At 42.6% G+C, this 12,517-nt stretch overlaps 1 protein-coding gene across 1 annotated transcript in view; it reads right to left on the bottom strand.

Annotated features, from left to right (window-relative positions):
• The window catches only part of LOC139563292 (SH3 and multiple ankyrin repeat domains protein 2-like), a 176,423-nt gene that overhangs the window by 108,093 nt on the left and 55,813 nt on the right, over positions 1 to 12,517 (bottom strand). Inside the window, exon 10 of the mRNA XM_071381847.1 lies at positions 437 to 890. Coding sequence (XP_071237948.1) covers positions 437 to 890 — 454 coding nt within the window. The remainder of the gene's footprint in view (positions 1 to 436; positions 891 to 12,517) is intronic.

Raw genomic sequence — 12,517 nt, 5'->3', positions numbered from 1 at the left:
CGATTCCAATCACAACTGGCCGTGATTGGGAGCCCAATATTCCGGCGAACAATTTGTCCGGGTTTGTCCGCGGTAGGCCGTCATTGTAAATAAGAATTTGTACGTAACTGACTAGCCTAATAAAATAATTCATTAAATATTCCCCCCTCTCACCCATTGTTTCTCTTTGTCAAGCTCTTAATTGTTATCTCCTTCTTTCCCTCCTCGCTCTCTCTCCCTTGTTCCCAGACAGAAGGAATGTGATGGACAGTGTCAGAATGTGTGGACGAAAGACAGTGCCATTTGTCTGTATTAATCTGTCAAGGAGGACTGTGCAGATCCAAGGTTAAGTCACCAGCAATATAAAGCCTTCAGCGTCTAATCCGCAGTGCAAAAATACAGCCATGTGTGTGTGTCTGTGTTTCTGTCTGTTTCTGCTGCTTCTCCTCCTACTGACCTGGGCTGTCTGTGCTGCGTCTGCTGTGTCTGTACATGTGTCTGCTGTGTCTGTACATGTGTCTGCGGGTGCAGCCTGCGGGCCTCCTCTCCCAGCCGGTTGAGGGACGGGGACCGACTCCGGGGGACCACCCCCACGCTGGTACTGCGGGACCCCTGGCCCATGGTGCTCACAGTGCCATTGGGGTTCCCCTGTATCTGCCCGAGCAGCTGTGGAGAGAGGATATGGTGGGAGGTGGAGGTGGGGGGTCCGACCCCTCCGTGTTGGGGTCTGTGGTGCTGGGGGTGTCCCTGGGGCTGGGACCAGTCCTGGGGGGGCCCTTGGCTCACTTTGAAGTTGTTGTCACTGTTGGAGCGCAGCAGGACCCGGGGGGCCGCCAGGGAGCCACCGCTGCTGCTGGTAGGGGGAAGGGCCCGACGCCGCTTGGAGTATTCCGGGACCTCGTGGAAAGGCACTGGGTATGAGAGAGAGAAAGAAAGAGCAAGAGATAGGGACATTCATTGATTATCTGATAAACCAGTTCTACCTGACCCTTGCAAGTAGAGGTGTCTGTGTCTTATGAGCCATTTCACTCTCTGTTCATGATCATGTCTCAGAGAGCTAGACTTTGTGGTGGAGAGACACGTGAGGAACAGAGTAGCACTCCTACCTTTCCTGATAGGTAGGTAGAGAATGAAATGGAGAGCACTCCAAGAGATAACCTTGAATAATTCATTTATTGCCCTGCGATTTTACTCACATTCACACAAGCACACATGCAAGCATGTTCGTACTTACGCACATACTTGCTTACTAACACGCACGCACGCAGACACACGAACACAGAATATCAATCACTACTTGTACAGCGATGTGTCTGATTGATTTTCTTGATGGGAATCAGTCAAGATCAATTTTTTCCCCCAAAGGCATCCATCTATCCCTTACTGTAAAACAGTTGAAACACACACACACTTACATGCACGTACACACACACACACACACACACACACTTGCCTGGGGGATGTCTGCTCTGCATTATTCGATAGTCCTGTCTGGCCCTCTCATAAACATCCAAGTCATTATGATCTCAGTATGATGATTATTATTATTGCTCTGAGTACAGCTGAGCTCCTCTGCCCCACCAGCAGTGGTGTGATTGAACCGTAATGGAGGGCCATGCTTATTTCCCAGCGGAGTTTCAGCATTAGAGTATAATATCACACTGACAAGCGTGCAACTGCGGCACTTTCGTCTCCATTCGCAATTAAAGCAGGGGAGGAAGTAGCAGGAAGGCGCCTGCAGTCGCACCAAAGACCCAACAACGCTTTCAATGTGAGAAGGTGATCAACAATAGAGCTAGCATTAGCATTTGTTGTTAATCTTAGACTTACAGTAGCAAATTGGATGCTAGGATTTTGATCACGGTGGCTAAGTGTCTTACAGGGATTAAATGCTAGTAGCTACAGTACAGCTAGCCACAGGTTAGCCTAGCCTATAGTGCTACAAGCCCTCACTTAGCCCTAGCCTCATCTAAGAGGGTTTCAATACACCATTGTCTGTGTCAGTGACAAAGTCCTAGACCGTTTTGCCATCACATCACTTTCTCTCTCCTTCACCAGGGCGTAGAGATGAAGAGAGACACTAATGGCTAATGAGCTAACATGCTAAGGTGCTGGCAGCTCTTCTGCCCATTAGAGGTTGGTGTGTGTGTGTGTATATATATGAGATATGACGCAGCCTTTGATTGAGTGCACTAGAACATGCATTTCACACACACTGCGGGGTTTGATACGCACACCAGAGAGAGAAAGAGAGAGAGAGAGAGAGAGAGAGAGAGAGAGAGAGAGAGAGAGAGAGAGAGAGAGAGAGAGAGAGAGAGAGAGAGAGAGAGAGAGAGAGAGAGAGAAAGAGAGAGAGAGAGAGAGAGAGAGAGAGAGAGAGAGAGAGAGAGAGAGAGAGAATGTGCCAGCCAGGCTTTTGGCTTTAGCAGAGACTGGAGCCATCTTAATACACCTTCACGCTACCTAACAATAACCATTATCAAAATCACCACCACAGCCTGGCCAATTGTAACTCAACCTCAACCAGGCCCACACTGCTTTACAAACCACATCCTGTTTAATCACTAACACATACCCTGACCACAACCACACTTGAAGTAACACTTCATCACAAGAGTATATACCCTGACCACAACCCCAATCGTTGACCACAACCTGGACCACATTGCTATCTTACCACCCCCAACATTAACGAACCACATTCCAAACACTTACAGTAAACCATAAGAGTGCACAGCTTTTGTGTGGGGCATGAAGACAGTATCCTCATGTGTGGGAGGATGCTGAACATGCTTGGCGTCACTGACGTGATTACGCTACACACAAAGGCTTTGAATACACCTAAATCAAGACAAGTTGTAATGACCGACGCCCGGAAGATGAAGAGCAGGTAAGGGGAGTCAACATTTAATACGGAACAGACAGGTAACAAGAGAGGAACAGCATCAGCACACAGGTATACAACGACAGATGACAATTAATGCAACAGCGGAGGAACAGAGATGGGGAACTGCCAAATATAGGGGAGGTAATAAACAGATGATTGAGTCCAGCTGAGTCCAATAATACGCTGATGCGCGTGACGGGGAAAGGCAGGGGTGCGTACTGATGGTGGCAGGAGTGCGTAATGCTGGAGAGCCTGGCGCGAGAGCGGGAGCAGGCGTGATAGAACGCCCCCCTCTCTAGGGGCGCTACCCGGCATCCCACCTGGGCGAGCCTGACGGGCTGACCGAGGCACGGGCGCTGGACAAACTGGCTTGGCGTAGAATCCCGATGAACTGGCAGGGGCGTGGGAGCCTGGCGAACCGGCTGAGGTGTGACAGCCTGACGATCCCGCTGAGGCGTGGGAGCCCTATGATCCGGCGGAGGCGTAGCAACTTGATGAGCCGGCTGGGCGTAAAAACTTGACGATCCGGCTGAGGCCTGACGTGGGATGGGCAACTTTCGAGCCAACCGGGGCAAGAAACCTCTCGAGCCAGCTAGGGAGTGACAGCCCGACGAGCTGGCTTAGGCACCCCCGGTTCCATCGGTGTCACCACCAACTGGAACGTCAGCATGCTTCGTATGATGGCTTCTGCATTCTGTAAGGACTGGCGCCGGAGATGACAAGCAGGTACAGGGAGTCAACATTTAATACGGAACAGAAAGGGAACAAGACAGGAACAGCGTCAGCACACAGGTATACAACGACAAACGACAATTAACGCAGCAGCAGGGAACAGAGATGGGGAACTGACAAATATAGGGGAGGTAATAAACAGGTGATTGAGTCCAGTTGAGTCCAATAATACGCTGATGCGCGTGACGGGGGAAGGCAGGTGTGCTTACTGATGGTGGCAGGAGTGTGTAATGCTGGGGAGCCTGGCGCCTTTGAGCACCAGGGAGGGGGAGCGGGAGCAGGCGTGACACAAATAAAACACTACATTTTCTAAAAGAGATATTCAAATAGAAAAAACAATAATAAAATAACAGGGGATATGAGAGACTAATGCATTAAAATAAATACAAATAAATAAGGATATATAAAATGGGATAAATTAGATAAAACAGATATTATGACTAAAAGCACCTTAATCAAGGCTACAAATGTGTCTTAAGATCTTTTTCTTTTAATTATACAGTTTCTGAGGCCATCAGATCCTTCGGCAGGCTGTTCCAAAGGCCAGAACCATGGTGGCTGAAGGTATCCTCACCAAACGTTTTGATTGTGACCTTTGGAACAACTAAAAGGTCAATGCCTAGCACAACTGAGGTGCACTGGATGTAAGGAAAGAAAAGGAAAGGGGGATACTAGTCATCAAAAAGAAAGGAGGACCAAGGCACTCTTCATATAATTAATTAAATGCCTTTATTGGTATGGCATGTTCAATAGAAACAAGGTTTTAAAAAGCTGACGCGTTTCGGCTGCATGGCCTTCGTCAGGGAGATACCTAGTCAGTTGTACAACTGAATGCATTCAACTGAAATGTGTCTTCCTCATTTAACCCAACCTCTCTGAATCAGACAGGTGCGGGGGGTTGCCTTAATCGACATCCACGTCATCAGCGCCCGGGGAACAGTGGGTTAACTGCCTTGCTCAGGGGCAGAATGACATATGTTTTACCTTGTCGGCTCGGGGATTTGATCCAGCAACCTTTCGGTTACTGGCCCAATGCTCCTACTCGCCAGGCGGCATGGAGTTCAAACTTCTCGACTCCTTTGATTGGTTCTATTGTACTGGGCAAACTAAGTAAAGTACTTGCAAGTATTTGCCATAGTTTGACCCAGAACTGAGAGTCAGACATACATGCAAGTATGCAGTCATGTGCGTGCACACACGCGCACACACACACACACACACACACACACACACACACACACACACACACACACACACACACACACACACACACACACACACACACACACACACACACACACAGCCCTTAATTGTGCGCTCAATTGTGGAATGTAATAAGCACACATTCCCTCTGTAGGAATAGAGAACCAAGGAAAAAGAACATGACAAACATCCAGAGCTGTCTTATATAAGAGAGGAAAGCAATCAGTGTGATCTATATCATTTACTGCTGCTCTCTAATACTAAGAGAACTAAGGTCAAAGGCCAATGAGTGATCAGCTCTGGTCAGTGTCTTGCAAAAAAAGGGATTTGACATAATGTAGTGAAACCAATGAAACTATACCAAGCTTTGAAAGAAAACAAAAAAAATGCACTACTCATAGATCCAGTTTGACAGTTTGAGTATATCTCATTGATAAATAGCATGTCAGGTGGAAGTAAAGGGTTAAGGAACCAACTGTTTTCACACACAGGCAGATGGATCCATAATGCACCCGGCAGAGCCGTTTTGGTGACGTACATCATCCACTCATTTTGGTGGGTGTGTTTTCTCCCCCGTGGACCAGGAGAACGATAGATACACTATGTGTCCTCTCGCTGGCTATAATCTACATACAGTAGTTGATTGGTGAAGGAGACTATAAATACCTTTTTTAGAAGACTGAATCATAACACATTTATTTGGAAACCACTCAAATGCGTGCCAACGTTAAATCTATGACATAACCTATAATCTATCCTACATGTTAAATAACCTCTAGCCTAAAAAGAACGACACATGTAAAAACCACATCATTGTATAGGTGTTGCTAGTTTAAATCAGGACGACAATTGCATGCATGAATCCACAACGCAAAGACCTAGCTATATTCGTCACATTCAAAAAAGCCTGAAATGTAGAATAACTTACTGGAGCAGATTAAATTATTGAAAGTGTGCCACGCAGGGATAAATAAAATATCGCCTGAGAAAGTTGAAAGTGAACGCGCAGTAGCGAAGGAAGAGAATCCCATCTAATTATGAGACAAAAGCAAATAAAACTTACACCCAGACTCGTAAAGGTGATAGACCTACCTTCCTTTTTTAAGGCATTGAGAAAAGACTTCATTTTCACCCCTTTTTATGTTACTTCAATATTCAGAATACCTACATAATCAGTGCACTTTTTAAAACAGCACAGGAAAAAAATTAAGAAATAAAATCTCAGAATTCCACGGTGGTCACTGAAGAATGTGGCGCCAGGTACCATGGACGGCGACTGATGGAGTTTAGCGCCGGGGAAATCTGACGCTCGAGCGCAGCGCACAGGAACCGGCCTGGCAGAGGCGCGAAAGCACACTCACATGCCGCACCGCCAGTCATATATATATATATATACCTCTCTCTCTCTCTCAATGGGATTTTAAGGCGAACTTGACATGCTTCATTGACAAATGTTGTTAATTCATTAAAATATGATTTCAATCATTTTCTGACTGCACTCCTTTTGATTTGAACAAAACCTTCCATACATATTTGCCCATGGTGGAAGTGGCCAGAAAGTTACATGAATGATAAACCATTCAGGAGATAGAGGTGCTCAAAGTTGACCCATTTTGCATACCCCATCCTACCGCGAGACATCCATGTCTTCATCGCTGAAAAAGATAAGCAGTTGAGCTTGATGTAATTTGAAAGCTTACTAACAGGGTTGATGTAATTTGAAAGCTTACTAACAGGGTTGTCAAACTATTCTATTATTTTAGTTAAACAACTATGTCATTTTTAAAGCTTGTTGTAGCTTAGACTCTATTTGACATAATCTGAAGTGTTTGTGCTGTGCCAGTCATGGTTGAGACACAGTATCCTCTTGAATACATGGTGGGTGTCATTTCAATCATAGAAATATAATTCATAGAATGGACCTATCCCTTCAGACCCCTGCAATTTAGCGGGCACACCATTAACATTTAAATTGAATTGAAACTTTGACTTCCAATTACTACCAGAAAGATGGCCACCGGTCCACCCACTGTCGAATGTCAACTTGAATGGGAATGTCTGAAGTATCCCTTTAAAACTTTCTATCACTGGATTCGAACATGCAACCTTTGGAACCAGTGACAGATGCTTATTGAAAGTCTTTGAGTATAGCTGTATAGCAGGCTTGTGCATACTGGACACAGAGACATAAACATGGTATTCACGAGTTTATCTGACTCTGGGGAAGTAGATAAAGTGCCTCATTGACAAAATCCTGAAGTATCGCTTTAAAACAGAAATATCAAAGTTGTCTATCCAGCAATAGAAAATAGTTTTTGATATTTTTGTTTTAAAGGGATACTTCCGGATATTGCCAATGATGCCCATTATCTACATCCCCAGAGCCATGTAGTTGTGTCCAGTATGAAGGAAGTTAGAGGTAGTTGCACAAACATGCTAGCAGATACCTATAGACTTCCAGCCACTTCCAGCCATTAACGTAGGAATGATACAGAAAAGTAACCAAACACTTCAAAATTTGACATTTGGAACAACTTCGAAATTTGATGTTTGAGAAACATGGATGCATGTCTAATTCTTGTGTGAGACTGTGAGAGCTTTTTGGGTGACGACATGGTAAGGTGGAGTATGCAAAATGGGTCAACTTTGACCACCCCTATCTCCTGAATATTTTGCCATTCAGGTCCAAAATGTCCCTTTCTGACCACTTCTACCATGGGAAAACATGTATGGAATATTTCGTTCAAATAAAAAGGGGTGCAGTCAGAAAGTGATTAAAATCATATGGAACAACCATATACACAACTTATCTGTTAATTGACTGTTTATCAATTAATATACTGTTAATTGCTCAACACATTCACCCTGCAAAGTACAAGGCTTAGGCCAGGGGTTGACTACCTTTTTTGGCCCATGACCCCATTTTGATATCTGAAAATTCTCTCGACCCCAACCATGTGAAAAAAAAAAAATTAACAGCCAATGTTTACTTTTTTATTTGGGGCTATGGCAGTCAATTGCAAATTAGTCTGACATGATGTCTCACCGACATGAATGAGATGGGTGTGCTTGATACATGTCGCGTTGGAGCTTTTCAAAGTCAGGGGTTGTGGTCGACAGTGCGTCTCTGCTGTCACATCCAACCTGGATCAATTTCTGGTTTTAATGCAGACAAGAGCACTGTATCCGGCTTCACGCAGATATGAGCTGAAGAAGGGTACCCTACCATGAGTTTTATAGCACTTTCAAGACAACTGGGAACACGGAAAAATACGAGGTCAAATCATGATGTCACTGATCTTTAGGTCCGAAAGTTGTAGATCTAGGGTGTGTTTGTAAATTCAAATCTGGAGTGCAAGAGTGCGCTCAGAGTGCGCTCAGGGTGTTCGTAAATTCAAAGTGTTGTCAGATTGTCTGTTTGTAAATTCAGAGTGTTTCGCTCTCGGAGCGTTCAGAGCGCACACTGGATGTTGTGGCCGAGGAGTAGGGTTGACACGAGCGTTCTGACCTCACAATGGCAGTCAAGCACCCAAGCTAACTGGCTAACGTTGGCTAGCTTGCAAGCTACTAACAGACACAAATGAGAGAACACCTCACTCTGACCATTTTACTCCACCCTTGCAGAGCTGGTTAGGCTGTTTTCATGTTGTCTAGAGCGTTGGTGACTGTAACTGTGCTGCTGACAATTTAATGATGCTTTTTGTCCGATGATTACTGACACCGGCCATATTCAACTGGTGTTGAGCGTTCGTAAATTCATCAGTTATTCTGCGCTCTGGCACACTCAAATCAAATCAAATCATATTTTATTTGTCACATACACATGGTTAGCAGATGTTAATGCGAGTGTAGCGAAATGCTTGTGCTTCTAGTTCCGACAATGCAGTAATATCCAACGAGTAATCTAACCTAACATTTTCACAACAATTACCTTATACACACAAGTGTAAAGGAATTAATAAGAATATGTACATTAAAAAAATATATGAATGAGTGATGGTATAGAACGGCATAGGCAAGATGCAGTGGCTGGTATAGAGTACAGTATATACATATGAGATGAGTAATGTAGGGTATGTAAACATTATATGAAGTGGCACTCAGACGAGAGTCTTTTGTTAAGACATGTAACTAGCTAGCTAAGTAAACAATTAACCATAATCCTAACTCATGACGTTACTACTCTGCATGAATCTGCAGGTAGCTAACCAACCAGGTTCAATGTTAGCTAGCTAACATTAGGCTATAACTAGTCAAGCAAATGGGTCTGAGATTCGAATAATAAGATCATAAACGTAACGTTAGCTAGCCAGCCAGCCAGCCAGCCAGCTAACGTTAACTAGCTTTAACTTGAAATGAAAAGACTTTGTCAAAATTAGAAATGTGTAGTATCTGAAAATGTAGCTAGCTAGATTCCCGAGTTTGAATTCTGAGTTGGATGACTGTTCAAAATGATTGTTCCCAGTCGGAGCTCGTTTCTTTCAGAGTTCCGAGTTGTCTCGAACTCACTGTAGTCTGAGATTTCTGAGTTCGCTATTCCAAGTTCCCAGTTGTTTTGAATGCTCAGAGGTAGACGGCAGGGTATTCCCTTTGAGTCAGGAGCCAAAACTCCTCCATAGTGTCACATGAATGCGTTGTCGGCAGCAGCAAAAAAATCATTCCAACACTTATTTCAAAGTTTTGATGTCTTCACTACTATTCTACAATGTAGTAAAAATAAAGAAAAACCCTGATACTGTATATATACACAGTATACACATTAAAATGCAAATCAACCAGAAAAACAGTTACATTCCTCCACAAATAAGTCCCCAATCAATACATTAAATGACCCGAACGGGACCAGAACATCAAGATAAAATAGATTTAGAGTTTTGTTCAAGCAATATGCTCCATTTAAACTAAAAGCAGATTTACTTAGCTCAGTAGAGACCCTAGGAACCTCAAGCGTTAACCAATCCTGTTAACGGGTTAGGCAACTCATGAATCTATACTTCAACGGCAAAGTTAGATAAGACGGAAGTTTATGAAGTAGTGCCATGTAAACAAAAAAGGCAATAATCTGCTCCCTACTGCTTAGAGAAAGGCACGATCTGTTTCTATACAAAATGCCACGTTTAAATCTCAGCTTCTTAACCAGCTCAGCTATATATACATCAAATACATATCAATCCAAATGCCTAAGTATTTATATGTTCAATTGGAAAACCAATTGATGTGATTGATCTCAAACATTCAAAAGTGAGTTTGAAAACAACATGAATTCCGTTTTGTCCATATTAAGCACACGTTTGAAATCAAAAGGGATTCCTGCATTGCTATAAAATCTGACTGTAGTTTCGACATAGCCAGATCAACAGTCGGGGGAAATGGCATACATAATAGCAGTGGTGGAAGAAGTACCCAATTTTCATACTTGAGTAAAAGTAAAGATACCGTAATAGAAAATGACCCAAGTAAAAGTGAAAGTCACCCAGTAATTGCTAAAATATATTTAAGTATCAAATGTAAAAGTATAAATCACTTCAAATTCCTTATATCAAGCAACCCAGACAGCAACATTTTCTTGTTTGATAAATTTCCATTTAGCCAGGGGCACACTCCAACACTTAGACATAATTTACAAATGAAGCATTTGTGTTTAGTGAGTCCGCTAGATCAGTGTGAATTGGACCCTTGTCCTGTCCTGCTAAGCATTCAAAATGTAACGAGTACTTTTGAGTGTCAGGGAAAATGTATGGACTTAAAAGTACATTATTTTCTATAGGAATGTAGTAAAGTAAAAGTAAAAGTTGCCAAGAATATAAATAGTAAAGTAAAGTACAGATAGCAAAAAAAACTACTTCAGTAGTCCTTTAAAGTGTTTTTACTTAAGTACTTTACACCAATGCATAATATTATTATCTGCATATACAGTTGAATTCAGAGGTTTACATACACTTAGGTTGGAGTCATTAAAACTTGTTTTTCAACCACTACACAAATTTCTTGTTAACAAACTATGGTTTTTGGCATGTCGGTTAGGACATCTATTTTGTGCATGACACAAGTAATTTTCCCAACAATTGTTTACAGACAGATAATTTCACTTTCACTGTCTCACAACTCCAGTTGGTCAGAAGTTCACACACACTGAGTTGACTGTACCTTTGAACAGCTTGGAAAATTCCAGAAAATCATGTCATGGCTTTAGAAGCTTCTGATAGGCTAATTGACATAATTTGAGTCAATTGGAGGTGTACCTGTGGACGTATTTCAAGGCCTACCTTCAAACTCAGTGCCTCTTAGCTTGACATCATGTGAAAATCAAAAGAAATCAACCAGGACCTCAGAAAAAAATTGTAGACATCCACAAGTCTGGTTCATCCTTGGGAGAAATTTCCAAACGCCTGAAGGTACCACATTCATCTGTACAAACAATACTACGCAAGTATAAACACCATGGGACCATGGAGCCGTCATACCGCTCAGGAAGGAGACACGTTCTGTCTCCTAGAGATGAACGTACTTTGGTGCGAAAAGTGCAAATCAATCCCAGAACAACAGCAAAGTACCTCGTGAATATGCTGGAGAAAACAGTTACAAAAGTATCTATATCCACAGTAAGATGAGTCCTATATCGACATAACCTCAAAGCCCGCTCAGCAAGAAAGAAGCCACTGCTCCAAAACCGCCATAAAAAAAGCCAGACTACGGTTTGCAACTGCACATGGGGACAAAGATCGTACTTTTTGGAGAAATGTCCTCTGGTCTGATGAAACAAAATTAGAACTGTTTGGCAGTATTGACCATTTTTATGTTTGGGTGGAAAGTTCTTTCAGGTGGAATGGGCCAAAATTCACCCAACTTATTGTGGGAAGCTCGTGGAAGGCTACCCGAAATGTTTGACAATTTAAAGGCAAGGCTACCAAATACTAATTGAGTGTATGTAAACTTCTGACCCACTGGGAATGTGATGAAAGAAATAAAAGCTGAAATAAATCATTCTCTCTACTATTATTCTGACATTTCACATTCTTAAAATAAAGTGGTGATATGAACTGACCTAAGACTGGGAATTGTTACTAGGATTAAATGTCAGGATTTCTGAAAAACTGAGTTTAAATGTATTTGGCTAAGGTGTATGTAAAGGTTTAAATTTTTTAATAGATTGACCAATGAAGAGAACAGGTCCCAAAATCGACCCTTGTGGTACACCTTTCTACACTTCAAGAAATTCAGACTCAACACCATCAATCAAGATTGCCTGAATTCTGTCACTAAGATAATCATGAAACCATGAACAGGCGTCAGAGCTCAGGCCTATCGAGGACAACTTAGTCAATAAAATTGTATTTCATTTTATTTAATAAACCTTTATTTAACCAGGTAGGCCAGTTGAGAACAAGTTCTCATTTACAACTGCGACCTGGCCAAGATAAAACAAAGCAATGCGACAGAAACATCACAGAGTTACACATGGGATAAACAAAAGTACAGTCAATAACAATAGAAAATCTATATACAGTGTGTGCAAATAGAATAAGGAGGTAAGGCAATAAATAGGCCATAATAGCGAAGTAATTACAATTTAGCAAATTAACACTGGAGTGATAGATGTGCAGATGATGATGTGCAAGTAGAAATACTGGTGTGCAAAAGAGCAAAAGAAAGTTAATAAAAACAATATGGGGATGTGAAAGGTAGTTGGATGGGCTATTTACAGATGGGCTGTGT

The sequence above is a fragment of the Salvelinus alpinus genome, chromosome 33 (assembly GCF_045679555.1).
Source record: "Salvelinus alpinus chromosome 33, SLU_Salpinus.1, whole genome shotgun sequence".
In the NCBI taxonomy this organism is placed as follows: Eukaryota; Metazoa; Chordata; class Actinopteri; order Salmoniformes; family Salmonidae; genus Salvelinus; species Salvelinus alpinus.
The sequence above is the reverse complement of the archived record's forward strand: the minus strand, read 5'-3'. Positions and strand labels throughout refer to the sequence as shown.